At 40.1% G+C, this 17,193-nt stretch overlaps 3 protein-coding genes across 5 annotated transcripts in view; 2 read left to right on the top strand and 1 right to left on the bottom strand.

The window, feature by feature from the left end:
* Nucleotides 1–301: 301 nt before the first annotated feature.
* Nucleotides 302–5,228, top strand: TRAPPC6B (trafficking protein particle complex subunit 6B). The gene is made up of 6 exons (XM_005148908.3): nucleotides 302–531; nucleotides 611–678; nucleotides 1,769–1,886; nucleotides 3,295–3,378; nucleotides 4,392–4,485; nucleotides 5,046–5,228. Exons 1-6 carry the CDS (start codon nucleotides 451–453, stop codon nucleotides 5,075–5,077), a joined length of 477 nt encoding a protein of 158 aa, XP_005148965.1. The 5' UTR covers nucleotides 302–450; the 3' UTR covers nucleotides 5,078–5,228.
* A 3-nt stretch (nucleotides 5,229–5,231) lies between these two features.
* Nucleotides 5,232–14,203, bottom strand: GEMIN2 (gem nuclear organelle associated protein 2). Its single transcript, XM_005148910.4, has 10 exons — nucleotides 14,015–14,203; nucleotides 13,342–13,426; nucleotides 12,067–12,156; nucleotides 10,588–10,647; nucleotides 10,311–10,421; nucleotides 9,679–9,723; nucleotides 8,889–8,957; nucleotides 8,481–8,591; nucleotides 8,221–8,279; nucleotides 5,232–7,900 (listed from the first exon to the last, which is right to left on the bottom strand). The coding sequence occupies exons 1-10, from the start codon at nucleotides 14,134–14,136 to the stop codon at nucleotides 7,861–7,863; spliced, it is 792 nt and encodes a 263-aa protein (XP_005148967.2). The 5' UTR covers nucleotides 14,137–14,203; the 3' UTR covers nucleotides 5,232–7,860.
* Nucleotides 14,204–15,385: 1,182 nt separating this feature from the next.
* The window catches only part of SEC23A (SEC23 homolog A, COPII coat complex component), a 28,749-nt gene continuing 26,941 nt past the window's right edge, over nucleotides 15,386–17,193 (top strand). Inside the window, exons 1-2 of one of the 3 annotated variants that reach the window (XM_031048834.2) lie at nucleotides 15,386–15,415; nucleotides 16,587–16,697. The gene's annotated coding sequence lies outside the window, so the exon portion shown is untranslated. Of the gene's footprint in view, nucleotides 15,416–16,586; nucleotides 16,698–16,887; nucleotides 16,948–16,983; nucleotides 17,050–17,193 lie in introns of those variants that run through there. The other 2 variants (XM_034062608.1, XM_005148911.3) reach the window with 2 other exon arrangements.

Below are 17,193 nucleotides of genomic sequence, written 5' to 3' on the forward strand. Positions count from 1 at the left end.
GCAGAGGCGGGAACTGGAAGGCGAATGAGCGAGTGACGTTCTTAAGGCAGTAACCCCCATGCCCGTCTATCCCTTCCGGTTTCAGGAGGCAAGGGGCAACTCCGCAGGGAAGAGACGAGTTTGTTTCCCCCCCGCCCCGGTTCAGTCCCCCTCAGGGCACTTGCTTGTGGAGTCCCGGTTTGCGCTACCGCTTGAGGCAGCGGGCTTGGGAAACCGATACGTAAACACCCGTTTTCTGCCTCAGGAGAGGCTTCGGCCGGCGGCAGGTGGAAACGCCAAGTGGTTCCCCGTCCGGGAGAACCATCCGGTCCGTTGCCGCTGTACTGCCCCTCCTCAGCCGGCCGTGCTGTGCAGCCGGAAGGGGCGGTGCGGCGACAGCGGCAATACCGGCTCTGGCGGCAGCTGGCCGTTGCGGCGGTGCCAGGAGGGAGGCTCCGCTGCGGAGCGGAGATGGCTGATGAGACGCTCTTCCTGCTGCTGCACAGTGAGATGGTGGCGGGGCTGTACCGCGCCGCCGAGCAGGGTGAAGGGGTGAGTGAGGCCGGGCCCGCCCGGGAGCCGCCCGGTAGCGGCCGGGGATAACGCTACGGCTGCACCTTATCTCTTGCAGGAGAACGGCCGCTGCACTACTAAGCTAGAGAGCATGGGCTTCCGTGTCGGGCAGGGGCTAATCGAGAGGTGAGTCCTCGCCGCGGCCGGCCCCTTGCAGTGCCCCTCTTCCTGCTCCCCCGCCAGCGGGCGCTGCTGTCGTCGGGGGTTACTCTGCGGGAGCCCGTACCCCTTCTCGGCCTGACGGGTCCGGGCAGGGTTCGCCCACTCAGTGGAAAGCTGCCGGCTCCCCTGAGTGGACAGAGGGCTATGATGCGGGTGTGCTCCTCTTACTAGACCTGCCATCCTGTCTTTTGGCATCTCATTCTTGCGGGGACCTGTGTTTGAATACCACAGGGAAGTTTTGGAGTATGTATTTTTGTGGTGCTTTCTGTCATGTAAACGGAGTCAAGGTGTATGGTTACTTTTAATGCTTACAATCCCTTTTAGTTGCAATTTTTGTAGACCTACTTTGGTGTGTTTCCTATTTCTGAGATGTTTCATGGTTTTCTTCTCCTTCATAAATGTAATTTTGCGATCAGCTGCTGTTTCTCGAAAACACTGAATCATTGGAACTTTGAAACTAAGCATGTTGCCTCCTTGTTTCCCCAGTCGCTTTGGGGATGCACATCCAACTTCAGCACCCTCCTGAGGTGGTATGGAGACTCTGAGCTTCTGAAATCATGCTTTCATTTTACAAAGTGGTGCTTTAGTGTCAGATGAAGAGCCTTAAAGAAGATAAAGGGAGAGAATTCTGAAATAAGCTAGAGAAAGAGATCCCTTTTTGGGAAATGGAAGCAAGTTTCACGTGTTCCTCTGCAATAGTGCTTTTTTGCACATTTGAAGGACTCATTTGAAGCAGTAGGTGTGAGCTTTTTGTTTATCTTCTATTTAGACGTTTAGTTGAAGATAAAACTCATGCGGTGCTTTGCATCTTTCTGTACTTCAACTGTCTTTACTAGTCATAGAATTAAAACATCTATTTTGCTGTCATATTGCAGGTATTAACACTTGCTCTTAAGTTAAAATAGTTGAGGAATACAAAGTGATGCCCCAACATGCTGAAAAACTTATTTCTATAATGGCCTCAAAAATATTGTGCATAGTGCCATTTTTTCCTGTTTAATTGGTAAAGTTGTGCATACCTTCGTTATTGATATATTTCTCACTTATCTCTTAGGTTTACAAAAGATACTGCCAGGTTCAAGGATGAACTAGATATTATGAAGTTCATTTGCAAAGATTTTTGGACAACTGTATTCAGAAAACAAATAGATAACCTAAGGACTAATCATCAGGTACTAATGCTGTAGAGTAAGATTTAACTTGCAGAATCAGTAAGAGTTTTGAGTTAGCAGCACATTTTTGTTTTCCTTAGTCTAGTATTGTAAGAAACCCAAAATGTTTGTTATTTTGTTTTAAAAGTATGTTTTTAAGGTTCATGTTAGCATGTAGCTTCAGAACACAAGTTAATAATTGCTTGTGTTGTCTTTATTGCTACCCTGTTTGGAAAGACTAAATGCTTTGGATTTCTTATGCGCTGCTGCAGAGCTACAAACTGACAGGATAGTAGTGGTTACAAAACACTTAAACAGAAACTTTTTACTGTTATTTCCCAATAAATTTTATTAGAAAACTAGTTTGAGAAAGTGATATTGCTGTCTTAACCTGTATTTTAACACAATGGCTGCCTTGAAGTATTTTTGGTTTTCATTTTGAGGAGTAGTTACAGTTTTCAGCAGTTGCACTCTACTGAACTTATAAAAGAAACAGTGGAAAAGTTCCCAAATTTACATGTTGGTGACATTGCATTGTATCTATGGCCTTTCCTGCATCAACAGCCACAGTTCTTGCAGGCAGATTAAAATAATTTTGCTAGAGTAAAACAATCTTCTTCCTTTTGAATGACTTTCTTATAGCCATTTTCCCGTTAAATCAAAATTGGAACATGAGAATTTGTACAAGGATTGTGCCAAATAAAATAAATTTTATTTTTTGGTGAGCTGTTTACCAAGTAATAACTTTAAGAGATAATTATTACCTTGGAAATCTGTTCTTGAATTCAAAGAAAGCTGCAGTATTTAGCTTAGGTCTCAATTGCATATGCAGCCTTAATCTAAGTTGAAGGGTTATGAAGTTCCAAGGTAGCACAGTCATTAACAAAGAAATTAAAATGACAGGTGTAGAAGAAGCTATACTGTGTGTTCTTACTTATTAAAATGCATATTGTGGCACAAAATTGTAATACAGAAAATACCAGACTTAATTCGATCATCTGCTGGGTGTTGTTGCCTGTATCACTATTAAAGAAGATAATTCTCAATGAATTTGAGAATAAGGATGAAAAATAAGATTTGAATGTAAAAATCAGCATGCATTTGGTATATTGACAAGGACTTTATAATATGGAGCTATTGTTTCTGAGCACTGGAAGGACTCTTCCAAAAATGTAAACAGACTTTTTTTAGGGTTAACTAATCATACTATTATGTAGGGGGTTTGTTGTAAACTCACAATTAAGTATCTTTTATTGTGATATTTCATATAAGTAAATAATACCATTTAAATCACATGTACCTTAATCTAAAATTGCATTTTTTAGATTTTTCAACCTGTGAACATTTATGTTGTATCTACAAATCAAATCACATAAAATGCTGATTCCATATTACTGTATATGCAACTAAAAAACCTTTTTTTTTATAGGGTATTTATGTCCTTCAGGACAATAAATTTCGTCTTCTGACACAAATGTCTGCAGGAAAGCAGTATTTAGAACATGCACCAAAGGTACCCTTCAGTTTTATCTTTGAGATCTACTAGTTTAAATTACCTTGGTTTATTAATGAATACTTTATGTAATTGAATGGATGCAAACTCTTCAAAAAAGGCAGCCAAAGTTTAGTCTCCAAAACCTGAGCTTTTAGAAATGCATCTCGTTTTGGAACACTGGATTTGATTTATGGCTCAAGAAATAGTAATAGTTTTTGTGAAATTTGCTGTTGTCATATTTGAGTTACCTGATGGTAGGAGTTGGTCTGCCACCACCACACAAATTCTTTCTCTTTGGAAAGCATGTGCTTTCTGAAGCTTTTTTTTTTAATTTCCAAAACATAATTGGAAGATGCTATTTGTTACCTAGAACAAGCTTCTGAGATTATATGAACATGTGGAAAGATCTTTCACCAATTAAAAATGGCTTTGAGTACAGATGCTGAGTGAGAGTAATAGTTAAGTAAAATCAGTGCTTCTGCAGAAACTCTTACACAGATGTAAGAAATGGGTCATTTAGTTCCATTCTATGGCCACTTAGTCTTCATAGTCATCACAGTTGCGGGCTACTGTCCTTGCATGTATAAAAATACATGGTGTTTGGCAAGATGTTTCTTCTGGTGCAGCATATATTTTAGATACCTGTAGGCCTTTGTATTCTAAGATGTGGTCTGTGCAAGAATGCTGTCTTGGACTGTTTCTCCTTCATTGACTTTAATATCAGTTGCTAATTTAGCCACATCTTGGAAGTAATTGTTTTAAGGATATGAAGTTCTGACAGGTATAATGGAAACAGAAACAAGTGACTCAAGATAGTGTCTCTAACAAGACAAATCTGTATTGTGAGCTCTGCTGCACCATGTATCAGAGCTTTCATCTGCTGGAGATGACAAAGTCGCTTGAGCACAGTAACAGAACCTCCATAGTTTTATGTTGTCCAAGTGCTATGTGTTGTTCTTGGAGTACTTAGTTTCATTTTTAGCAACAAGATTCAACCTTCACATTTATTAAAAATACAACTTTATATTTAGTATTTAGCATTTACCTGTGGACTAATCAGAGGAGGCCTATCAAATTTGGGAATAAAGAGTATTGTAACAGCTGAAGTTTCATCAATGCCTGCATGTAAGTAGTTCTTGGAATATTCAGTTATTACCTTAGTTGGTAACTTATTGACTTCATCACTGTATAAGCATTTTTCAAGGTGGGATTAGTTTGAAGCTGCTGGGTCATAGGAGTCATTATGAACTTCAGGGTACAGCTTGTCACTAAATGCTTTAGTACTTAGAAATTACTGACAGAAGGTGAACCTCCATGATACCAAGTGGAAAGCAAAACTAAAAAGTTGCATTTATATTTAAACATCAAATGCATAAGGATGTATGTCCAGAAGCCCATATGAATAAGTGAAGATAAAAACAACTATAACGGCTCTTTCTCTACAGAAGTCATTAAGAAAGAGTGAGAAATTCATTGTAATTACCTAAGCTGCTTAAGGTGGATTAAAAACTTTCCACAGTCTTTGCATGAACTCTAAATTTAGCTGACAAAACTGTTGTGATGTGAGAAATGGATCAACTTGAAAAAAGAAAAGGAAAAAGGAGTTCAGCTGGAGTTAAATTTAATGTTAAATTGCGTTAAAAACCCCAATGTTGATACTTTGATCTGACTCTTTTTCTTTGCAGGTAAATTTCAGGTGATGATACAGAAGATGTAGAGCACATTCAAATCTGGGTGTCTACATTAAAAATCCTTTGTGTGTGGATTCTGTATCTTGGTTCAGCCTTGTATGTAGCTTGTAAATTATAGCAGTGTGCAGCACAATTCCAAAATATATAATAAACGTTCAACAAATTAACTTAACACTATCCTTGCATTTTGGGATGAAATTTATTCTGTACCAAAGTATTCATGTCTACATGGTAAAAACAATCTAATCAAAAGTTTTCATCAAAACATTTCAGTTACCAAAGCAGCACATATGGAAGACAGCATGCCTGTCTTAAGAACAGAGTAAAAGCCTGACCAAGACTAAACTGCATTAAAGAACTAATGTTTTGTGTCACCTCACATGAATGCCCAACTGCTGCCTTCCTCTGTTCACTCCAGATCACGAGGCAGCAATTGCTTTTGTATTATTCCAAAGAAGCCATTAGCAAGTAAACCAAAACCCTTCATTAGTGGTGTTCAGTGGAAGCTTACTTCCTCTGTAGGATGATATAGGGCAGGAGAGAACTTATTTCTACATTGCTAAACAGTTCCTCCTATCTAATTAACCATTTTTTGTGTCAGAATCGTTTTATGGCTAAGGTCATCTATACTGGCTTATGCATAAACTCACTATTAACATAGTTGTTTTTAATTACTAGCTGCAACTTACTTCAGTTATGAGCATGTGCAGGAAGAGGATTAGGCCTGCAAGAAGCTATAAAGACATCACCAAGACTCTTGAGGACATAGGGGTTTGCTAGACACTACTTGTTAGAAGATTTGCGTAACAGTATATCTCTTGCTGTAGGTAAGCATGAAAACATCTTTTTAAAACTTTTAATGAATTCTGCTGTAGGACTTTTCTGTTGGCAGGTTCAGGCCTTATACATTCAAATGAATCACAACATAAACTTAACTGTTCATTCAGAAGAGTGAGAATGCCTTGTGATAGTGAAGCAGTTTCTACTTTGTGTAGACTAGCATACAACAGGCTAACTAGGAAAGCTAATGTATTAAGATAGCACCTTGGATTGTTGTAACTACATTCTGTGTTGGGAGAATGTGTGTTGTCTGGTTTCATGGTAGGCAAGACCCTCTGTAAGCTCTAGGGAAGGTCTGAAGTTTGTAAAGGGCCAAGCCTTTTCTAGGGAGCTGCTACAAGCTGGCAAACTATAGATTGTAAATGCAATAACCAGTGGTCTGTTACCCTTGAGCTTAAGATGCATGAAATTCAGATCTTTCCAGGTACCGTGAATGCTAGTTCAGATTAGTTGTAGTTGAATGAATTGACAGTCCTAGAAAACATGTAGAGCAGAACTCAAACTAGCAAAGTGCTGTCCCACTGTTTATAGAGGAAAGTAATTGAAGTGGTGTGGTACTCAATGGGGATCAGCTGTTTGACTGAAAATGCTGGGTTCTTTACTAGTGGTTTATAGGAAGGTTGGGGTGGTTGTTTACCTTCATTCCTCAGCCTTGTTTGTAATGGTAGGGGTAAAGAATCAGCTAACTAGTATTCTCGCATTTCATGGGTTCTTCAGTCGCCAGCTGCTGCTTTCAACATGCTGGAAATGTTACTAAAAAGACTAGAAATAATTTGCACTATAATAGATGGACATCTTAATGTCATCACCTGAGGCATCTGCAGTGCAGTAGACATTCAGTATCACAGACCATATAGAATCATTTCTACTTACATCTCCAGAATTAAAAGTCTAGTAGTTACTGTAATACAGTTTGATTTTTCACTTGGCATTTAAGACTACTATTTCAGATGCAAAAGTGCCAATCATTCAAAGACATAAAGGTTTATTGGTAACTGGTTGTAGTTAAGGATTATTAACAGCAAGGGGAGGGACTTAAATTCTACAATAAACCAAAAGCAGGTATCAGTTCACACTGTTTATCAAATTGCTGCTGTCAACAGAATTCATAGTTCTTTTAACATGAAGTTTTAATTACTGAAGATAATTAGAACCAGAGAGAATCATATCTACCAAGCAGATGCTGATACTCCTAATGAAGCACTTCATGTTAAATATATAAATAGGCAAGCTCATGTATTTGTCAAGATACCATACAGAAAATTTGTTAATTGTTTACTAAATGCTACTATTAAAAGCACTGACTACAGCTGTGTAAATTTCACCGATTTCTGCAACTGTTTACTAAAAAGAGCATTATTACGCCAAAGTAGTAGTGTTCAAGTTTTATTCAATTGTTTAAGGAACTTAGTGGCTATAGCTGAACTGCTTAGCCATGCTTAAGCTCAGGAACCAGAGCTTGAAAAAACACATTCAGTCCTAGTTGTGTAGATTTCTATGGTTAAGGCTGCTGTTGAATAGCAGGAGAATGAGAAAAGCCACAATATTTGTGAAAACTCTTCAAAATGCTTTAGTTTTTTAAAAGAAAGACTTCATGAGTGTGTGTTCGACAAAGAACAACCCATTTGTAATGTAACCTCAAATTTCACTTAATAGCAGTGTCCACAGGATTACACATATGGTAGAAATTTTTAACCAAGAACATAGTTGACAGAGACAGTACCTTGAGAGATGATGTCAGACACTCCATTGACCCTTTTGTGATGATGATGATATCAAAGACATTGACAACTGGTGCTACAGCTCAGCTGAAGTTATTCATAGCTGTCCCAAGTGCATTATTGTAAGAGTGCGCTGAGCTGAAGGGGTTATCGTACTTCAGGTCTCAACAGTGCAGTGTCTTGCTGTTAACTCCGACAACGCTGTCTGTACTATGACAACACAAAATACTTCATATTCTCAGAACAGTCTAGGAAGGCTCATCAGCCAAGTCACGCTGATCAAAGTACCTAGTGGCAAGAAGCAGAATATGGTAAGAAACCTCTAATGCAACATTACTATGCTCAGAGTTGTTACATCCCTTGCTTTCTAGCACTTATTCCAGTGTTTTTACCATAATTATAGCTTTGCAGTTCAGGGGGGCTTGTCTCGGAATACCAATATGCTTTCTTCACTCTTAGGTTTATATCAAGTTCTTTTACCCAAGTGTATTTGTTATATAGGCCCCAGGGTACTTTATTTTCACTTTCAAAGAATCTAGGTTAGAACAAGTAATCACACATTTTATTCTGGACATTCTTTACTGTTTTAGGTATGTAAGTCACATTACCTGCTAACTAAGCAGATTATCAAGTTCAGAGCTGATATTTGTTCTTCATTCTTGGTCTCCTGAAAGAGTAATAAGTATTATTAAAAGGTTGTTTGTTACAGAAGAACTGTTACATGCTATACTGTGTGCTTGTAATCTTCCCTTCATCCTCAAAGCAAACTTAGGACATGAAAAATTACTTACCAAGAACTGAAAAATCATTCATCTTATAACTTGCTGAGTCTAGCAAGTCCTTTGTGCAATATAGCATTAAGTCTTACCTCTAGTACTCTGACTTCTGAGCATCGTCTTGCCAGCTGTCGAATAAGGGAGTGAGCTTCAGGTAGCAGAGGTTTTTCAAGGCATGCCAACAGTGCATAAAGCCATCTACCCTGTGTAGATTCAAATAACAAAATTTTTAATTATGAGCATTTCATTGAAGTTCCATGCAGTTCTTGTTATATAGAGCAGGACTGGAGCATAGGTCTCAAAACAAAATTGCATTTAAGGGTTACTGTCAGAATTGAAAATTTTGAAAGCCCAATGAGACACTACCCGAAAAGTTTTGACTGTAACTGAAAATGATACATACTCTTCAGAACCTAAAACATTTTCATAGAGAATTATGAACAATTTATCCCTTGTTTAATGTGTTCATGTGCAAGTAATTAGAATAAATAAAAAATTACCAGTTCTGGAGTAAATATTTTCTCCTCAAACCAGCTGATCAGGTATTCCAATACAGTAGTTACTGTTGCCTTTAAAAGAGGAACAGAAAGACAATAAAATACCTGAAATGTTTTGCTCTTCTGTCCTTCTACCCAAAGGATTATATTATATAAAAAGCAATGTGTTTTCAAAAAATTATGTACATTATGAATTTCTACTCTGCGATGCTATATGGTATTTATTCCAGGTTGAAGTTACATATAAGGGTAAAGCAAGTATTAAAGCACCAGTTCCTGGAATGAATTAGTTTTCTGTGTCAACAAAAAGTTATGGGCAAGTAGCTACAGATAAGGAAAGAGGCATCACACTGACTGGTTGTTTTCTACAAAGGTGACTAGTGGAAAACATGAAAGTAAAGATAAGTGCGATTATTACAGCCTTGCAGTGCATGTCGGAGTTCACAACTGAGTGTCAGGATTGCACTTAAAACACTGAGAAATCTTAAAACACTGTTAAGCACCTAATGGGCCCTTCAGAGAAAAAACAAACAAACAAACAAAGTGTTCTTGAAAAATTACAAGGACAAAATACTTTTAAAACTAGTCACAATGAATGATCACTAGTAAAGCTGTTTGTAGCTGAAGGTCAGATAGTGATTACTTGTTTTTCTTGTAAGTGTACAATGAATAGCAATTGTAATAAACTGTTGCCTACTCTAGCAGACAAAAATAGGTAATACCTGCAACAGATAGAATATGAGAAATAATCGTTTATGCAATGCCATTATGCAATTCTAAGAGGTAGGCTTACCTGATTCATTCTGCTTACAATACTTAGAAGAGGGGGAAAGCCAATCTGAAAAAAAAAAATCAAATTGGAAAATGCAGATATTATCATAGACATTTTTGTTTTAATTTAGAACATACAAACATTTTAATGTAGTGCTTATACATTTGTAGTGAATTGAAAGTCTGTTCTGAGCTTTGAAATCCATTTTTAAAAAAATTTCAAGCAAATTCAAGATAAGCTCCAGTCAAATTTGGTATCAAAGAACCTTGCTTTTCCTGGTATCTGTTAGTTTTGTTTTTTCAAAACATGATAGTGAAGGACACATTTGTAGGATAGCATGTATAAGGACAGGAGCCACATATCACCATTAAATAAAACACTAAAGCAGATAATGCGGAAAGCTCTCCCTTCAATTCAGTGAGCAACAAAGTAGTGTACTTTAGCTGGCAACATGAAGAAACTTAACTTTTTGACTAAAGGGATAGACTTGTTCTCTGCTTCACTTGGTTTCCACTTAAAGGGGAAGAAAAAGGGGAATTTCTGGGCTCACAAGAGAGTCTATGTAGTGCAAGGTTGTAATTAACTGCCAGAAACAACCCTATAGTTTTTCTTGAAAATAGCATCTGAAAATTAGATGCAAGTTCTATACTCACCTTTATGTAATCAATTCCTAGACTTTCATAATCAGATTGTGTATCATTTTCCAAGTATATTCTTTCGCCCAGGCAGAATTTCTTCCAGCCTTCTTCATCCTCTGGTTTTGGCTAAAAATAAATGAAACTTGTGGAATACTGCTATATTGAAGACGCCAAAGAAAAGACTTGATAATATGATCAAGATGTTGCATTAGACTGTAAAGCAAGATTAACCACGGATTTAATGATCTGAACCACCCCCCACCCCCCCAGCACTGCTATGGATTCTACTCACCATAGTAACATTGCTGTCCAAATGTTGTGACTGCCAGTGATTTCGGTGCTTGTTCAGGCTCTGAGTTATTAAAATGAAACCACAGTTCAACTTTGCAGTTACTTTATCCCAGCCATAGCTAGTTCTTAAAATGCATACAAAGTCTATTTTATGATGTTCTATAAATTAGTAGAGGCATAACTGGCTAGACAGTTGCCATGCCTCTTAGTATAAATGAAACTAAGCTGCTCATGCTGGGTTTTGGGAAGTAATGTTAAAGCTGAAGGAATTTTGAAGTCTCTAAAGCTTATGAAAAAAGCTGATTTAGTCCAAAACCACACATAAAGCCAGTATCTTGTTTCCAGCAGTGGTCTGTATCTCTATCAGATATCTACAGAACTGTTAGAAAAAAAGTGTGCTTTCCTAGGGTATTTCTTCTACCTGACAGGGACACCATATGATAAAAAATTGGCCTGCTGGACAGTTTCCTGTACAGTGTAAACCTTTTGTAACAGAAGAAATTTCCCCCTAACTCAACTGTTATTGTAGCAGTAAAAGTGACCACTAAAAATGCTGTGTGTAACAGCAGCTGATGCATAGTGTTTGAACAAGTAACTACTGATGCTCTTTTTATTCTTAAATATTTTTTAGAATACTCTAATACTTTAAAGTGTTAATTCTGGCACAGATGAGAGGACAATTTATTTGGGTATAAAAGGAGTATCTGTACAATGAACAGAATATACCTTCAGATGCAAGTTTGCTTGTTCTACTAAAACCTCAGATTATGCACAATACGTATTATGCGGTGCAATGCCTTGTAGAAATAAGGGCTAGCTCAGCTAATGTTTACAATGTAGACGCAGCAGTACAGACCCCCACCTTCACCAATTTATTTCCCAGACAAAACAGGGTAAATGAGTTCGTGCAAAACTGAGTGCTACAGCAGCTTCAGTGCAGTTGATTTAAGAGCAGGGTGCAGTACAGAAAAGTTTGTGCTAACAGAACCTTGCAAATACGTTTTACCAAGTCAGTATCTCTCCTTGTAATGGGTGTCACCACTGTCAATATTCTCAATGGATACTGTGTTGTATATACATGAATCTCCTCATGGGTTAGAATCCACTTGTTTTTTTAGTTGATGCTGAGTTCTGTAGAACATTCTTGGTGGCAGTAGGTTTTAATATAACCAGATAACATCACAGGGGCTTATGCCCTCCCTCAGCTCCTTGACATCATTTAATCTAAACATCAACAGATATTTTTCTGAAGTGGAAGCCGATTTTTTTCTTTAAATATGACTCAAGAGTTTTATCAGCAGTTTAAAAGCCACATAGCATATAATGAATTTCCTTCCCTCCAAGAACTTAAAACATTTGCCTACAAACATCTGTCCTACCATAAAGTCATAACACTTCCATACCAGATGCGAGGTTGTCCCCCATAAACACAGGGGTGTTCTATCCACAGTCCCCTCACCCTCCACCCGCCATTTTGTACCTGACGAACAGCTGAGAAATTGGCCACTTGCTGCTGCTGCCACTTGAGCGTTGGGGAGTATCCTTCAGGAGCAGGCTGACATCCAGAAATCTAAGAAAACACTGGCAATAATTATAATGCAAAGAAAGCTTTGTAAGAAGACTCCTTAAGAGCAAGGGAGTCAGTAAACATTTACTATCAGTTAGACAATACTCTTTAAATCTTCATTTAAGAAAGGTAACTCCATGACCACATCCGAGACTGACTTGCCAATTGGTTTAGAAGAAATTTCTCCTGACTCTTCTTGTATGCAAATGAGAAGAAAATTTAAGTATTCAAAATACATTGTCAATTACTTAAGGTCTTCTTTCTAACAGTGTTTTGCCTTAAGTTTCCCTGTTGATAAAAAGCAGGGTACTATCTTGGACAGTTGCTATGAATCTGAAGCATTCTACTTGCCAAGACAGTAAATCAAGGAAGAAAGAAGACCACAAAAATAAGTTTTAGAATTAACTGACAGTTCAGTAGATACAACCTCTCTAAAGATTAAAATGTAAGAGTTATTAAAAAAAAACCAGCTTTCTACAAATGTTAAAGAACATCACTGCAAAGACAAATGAATGGTCACAGAAGTTACGTGGTTGTATGTCAGTACTAAAAACTTTTCTTGAGCAATGTAGTAGTGAAATTTCAGATTACAGAGTTTTCACTAGAGAAAGACAATCTTGGTCTCTCAACCAACCTGAAAGTAGATTGAAAACCAAGCTGGCAGGGGAAATGTGATAACAGAAAAATCTACTTGGGCAGTCAGGAAATAGTGCAATAAAATATTACACCAAAAAAGAAAGAAGCAGTGCTAAAATTTCATCGAACTTTAGTAAAGTATAGCTGTTTCTACTGCCCATACCCTACATGCATAGTTAAACCTAAAGATAAATATGGAGATAGCTTTATAAAGTTTATGCAGGTTTTATGATTAAATATTTGTGAAATTTAATTCAGTATTAGATTTCCTGAGACAAACAGCACAGTCTGCTGTGTATCAAGTAGCATAGACGTTATCAATTTAGAGCAATTATAAAGCCTGCTATTACCCAGCAGCGGAACAGGTGTTTCTTCAAACCCTGACACTTAATCTAATCCTGTAGATGCTTTTAAAATTCAGTAGTGTTATCTAGTTATGCCAAATATTCCCCAAAGGAATACAAACTTTATATTAACAACTTTCCCATTTTTTTTCTTCTCTCGAAAAAAAAACCAAACCCCAAAGCAACATATAAAAGTTTTCAGACTTACTGAAACATTCACTGTTTGTTTCTTCCTCAGCTTCCTGGGGTCTATTTGCGCCACGACCACATCTGGACATCGAGCTGCTTCAATCCTACAAAATAAAATCCACTTTTTCCTGTTCATAACAGGTGGTCATATGCAGCACACCTCTGAAAGACTACATCTACACAAATCTTCAGGTATGTAAAACACTGGATACAACGGGAATTCTTACAGAAAGTTTGACTTGAGAATGATAGATCAAGTACTCTCAGTTTCTACACAACTGCTCCAGCCACTTCAGAACTTGCTTACATTCTAACCCGCCTAAACCGCGGACTGCTTCCCGCAGAGAGGCCCCGGGAGGCCTCGCACCGCGGCTGGCACGGAGAGCCTGGGATCAGGGCTCCCTCCTCCAGGGGAAAACCAAGCAGCACCGGTCCCAGAGCTGCGAATAGCGCTGTGGGGCACCGACCCGCCGAGAGACGCGCCACAGCCCCAGCGAAGCAGCCTCGCAGGAAGCGGGTAGGTTTAGCCGCGATGCCGGACGGGATCCCACTGCGCCGGGAGCACCGGCGAAACGGTTCTGCCGGCTGCGGCTGGTAGGTTAGTGGCAGCACAGCAACGAGAAACTCGACCCGGGCAGCACCGGCTGCTGCGCCGCTCACAGGCAAGTGACGCCAGCCCAGCCGCCACTCACTGGACGCGCTTCAGATACTCCTGGGGTGTCCTGGGAGGCACCGTGGGGTCGAAGTCCTCAGCTAAATCACAGTCTTCCACAGGCAGCAGTCGCGGCATCAGCTCCTCTATACCCGACTCCATGGCCTCAATACCACCGCTACGAACACCCCGCGGCGGCAGAACCCGCCTCGCCGGCGGCCACTGAGAGGCGGTGCGAGTGGTTCTCGCGAGAAAGGCGGGACTGGGTCGGGCCCTCCCCTGTGCCCCGTGGCGGCTGCCTGTGCGGTAGGCGCGAGCGCCTCTTGAGGCAGTGTGGTGGATGTGCCCACGTGCTGCTCATCAGAACGGAACGAGATCATGTTTAAAGTCCCTTCCAACCCAAACCATTCTGTGACTCTGCAGTTCCTTGAAACGCTTGGGGATTTATGACTGAAATCAGTTGCATAAAAGTTGATTGCTATAAATTTAAACAGACATCTCAATCTGTAAGGGTTAATGTCTGAGTTTTTATGTTGTTCCTGTATAGTGTATCTACACGCCAAATCAAAAATGAGGTAGCATTAGCACAAAGGGGGATTGTTTCTTAGTTAAGATAAAAAGTGGAAAGATAATGCTGTAATAGTTTACATAGTGTGTTATGAAATACCTGTTACACAAAATGTCAATCGGTATATTATTTTGCCCATTGTTTCTGTGGCATGCAAAATCAGTTTAGTGCTACCCATAGTCCATCTAGTAGGTCAGAGTTGCTCTAATATTTCTGACAGCAGTTCAAAAAGAGCAATGCTTTTTCTTCTGCAAGACTGTGTTTTAGCAGTTCTGAACAAACATCTACCCTAACTCCTCCTCTCCACTGGCTTTTGTTTGTTTTAAGGTGTTTCCAGAGCCACCTACGTGTAACAAAGAGTTTTAATTCTGAAACCCGGATCTAACGTCCTAGTTGAGGACCATGCAGCTGCTGCAGTCACTGCTGGATATAACTGCTTAGCTAAAACTACTGTGACACCTCTGGAAAGGCTGACCAATGGGCAAGACAAAAACTTTGGTGAGTCCACCTGTAAAAAGTTTTCTTCCTTTACTTCAGTAATATTCAGAACTTGTTTCTTCTGTTTGTCACGAAGCCAAGAACTGTGAACAGAAAAAGAATTCACAGATATAAACACAGATTAAGTAACTTTCTATCCTTAGATTTCTTTTTCTGGAATTTTCCATTTATACATTTAAAATGAAATAACATATTTTTAATTATTACAGGGAGTCTTCCATGGGTAATAAAATTGTTTCTAGCAAGTTTTACCAACAATGTTGATGCAGTGGCTAGCAAATACGACTCAGTGGAAGAAGAGGAAAAAACTAGGAATGAATATTCTTTCTCCTCAACTGCCTAGGCCTTATGGAAGAGTACTTTTCCAAAGAAAGGGTGAGTTATCATCAGTGGACATGCACTGCTGAGGGAAAAAACAAAACAAGTAACACATGAACTGAAAATTCTGCATTAAAAAAATGAAATGCTTTAACTCCACCCTGTAAGATTGGGAGATAATATTTTCCTATAATGAGTATACACCGTGTTAGGATTTTCTGTTCTATTGTTTTGCTTCTCCTTGCTTTTCTCTGTGGTTTGCACCATCCTAACAGCTGCAAGACATAAGTTTAGAGCACTAGCTTGAGTCATTATGTAATGAAATTTAATTGTGCTAATGACTGATTAAGAATGTTTATACCTTTCGTTTGTAGTGAACTTTTAGAATAGTATACTTTCCTATTCTTACTTCTCCCCTTTGAAGTGTCAGTTGCCTCTTTTTCTCTTGCAGTCTACAGGTTTCATCCTGCAATTCTGACTTTGCGATTTGCCTGTTTTCAGTGTAACTGAGAATGTTTCACATAGTGTTTTGAGTACTTTTTAAATTACAACACTGAACTGCTTTCTGTGCATCTGTCTGAAGTTACTTTGCCATGTTGCGCATTTTGGTGGGGGTGGATGCTTTTTTATAAACTGAAGAGAGTGCGTGTCCTTGGCAAGCTCCTGCTTTAATACTCCCACACCTGGCAGCGGCACTTGTGGATGTAAAAATTTAATATCCCTCCCTTTAAGTTCTTCAGTCCATTTTTGGACTGAAGAGGACTGGCAAACGTTACTGGAGATAGTAGTGGGATAGATATTCTATCACAATTACATTTGATGTAGTAGAAAAGAGAATAAGTATGTTTTAGGCGTTTAGCTGGTGGTCATAGCATGTTTTCAGAGTCACAGTGACGGAGGACGTGGTAGCCTGTAGAATTTTCTCAGGCTTCCTCTACGTCCGTGTTTGTCACACTGAGGTGTCTCTGGAAAGACAGAAGATACTGTTCCAGCCTTTTGTTTAAAACGGTTCTGAAGTGTCCGGTGTCACCCTTGCTTGGGTTTCGGGGGTGGGGGAGAGTAATAACCACACTGACAAACTGGGCAAAACCGTATGGTTATGTTTACTTGAAAGTTATTGTATGGATAGTAAATAAACGTGTTCTATTGCATATAGTTATGAAGTAAAGCACTCTATCAGGCTAAACACAGCAGGAATATAATTCCAGTATCTTTTTTTCCCACGCAGTCCGAAGAGCAAGACTGGAAGAAACGATCTTTACAGACATCTGGAAGTCGAGCGCGGAATTAAAAACACAAGCACACAAACGGGCAGGTGCTGTCGGGACATGCAGCGAAGGTCAGCACTGCGGGATGCCTGACACCGGCTCCGCTTCGCTCTCCGGGATACAGGTGGCAGCCGGGAGCTGCGACGGGCCGGGGGGATCAGCGGCGCTCAGCCCGCCCCCCGCTCTCTGCCCCTTGACGTGGCGCGGCCTCCTCTAGCGGCCATGTTGGCTGCGTCGGCAGCGCCGGTGCGGGTGCGGGTGCGGGTGCGTGCGCGCAGGGAGAGCGAGAGAGGTGGCGGCGGTGGCGGCGGCCGGTGCGCGGTGAGTGGGCAGGGCAGGGGCGGAGGAAGCAGCGGAGGGTGTGGGGAGCTGGAAGAAGGCCACGGGAGGAGAGCTCTTCGCCGGCGACGTGGCGCTGCGCGGGTATGGGGGGCACTCCGGGCAGTGGGGCCGCCGCCCGGCTGCTAGCCCATCAGGGAGCGTGGTGGGGACATCCCCGCCGCCCCTTACGACGCTTCGCGCGCTTACACTGCTTTCCATGGCAGTGTGTGTGAGGGGTCCCGTGCG

This window comes from Melopsittacus undulatus, chromosome 4 (genome assembly GCF_012275295.1).
Source record: "Melopsittacus undulatus isolate bMelUnd1 chromosome 4, bMelUnd1.mat.Z, whole genome shotgun sequence".
NCBI lineage: Eukaryota > Metazoa > Chordata > Aves > Psittaciformes > Psittaculidae > Melopsittacus > Melopsittacus undulatus.

Bases quoted from the DNA above. Each gene is read 5' to 3' on its own strand.
- GEMIN2 (XM_005148910.4), bottom strand. From the start codon at position 14,136: ATGGAGTCGGGTATAGAGGAGCTGATGCCGCGACTGCTGCCTGTGGAA. The intron at 13,427-14,014 runs GTGAGTGGCGGC...TTTATTTTGTAG, and splicing joins GAGTATCTGAAGCGCGTCCA to GATTGAAGCAGCTCGATGTC. The intron at 12,157-13,341 runs GTAAGTCTGAAA...GTGTTTTCTTAG, and splicing joins AACAAACAGTGAATGTTTCA to ATTTCTGGATGTCAGCCTGC.
- TRAPPC6B (XM_005148908.3), top strand. From the start codon at position 451: ATGGCTGATGAGACGCTCTTCCTGCTGCTGCACAGTGAGATGGTGGCG. The intron at 3,379-4,391 runs GTACCCTTCAGT...CTTTATATTTAG, and splicing joins ATTTAGAACATGCACCAAAG to TATTTAGCATTTACCTGTGG. The intron at 4,486-5,045 runs GTAAGTAGTTCT...TTTTCTTTGCAG, and splicing joins AGTTTCATCAATGCCTGCAT to GTAAATTTCAGGTGATGATA.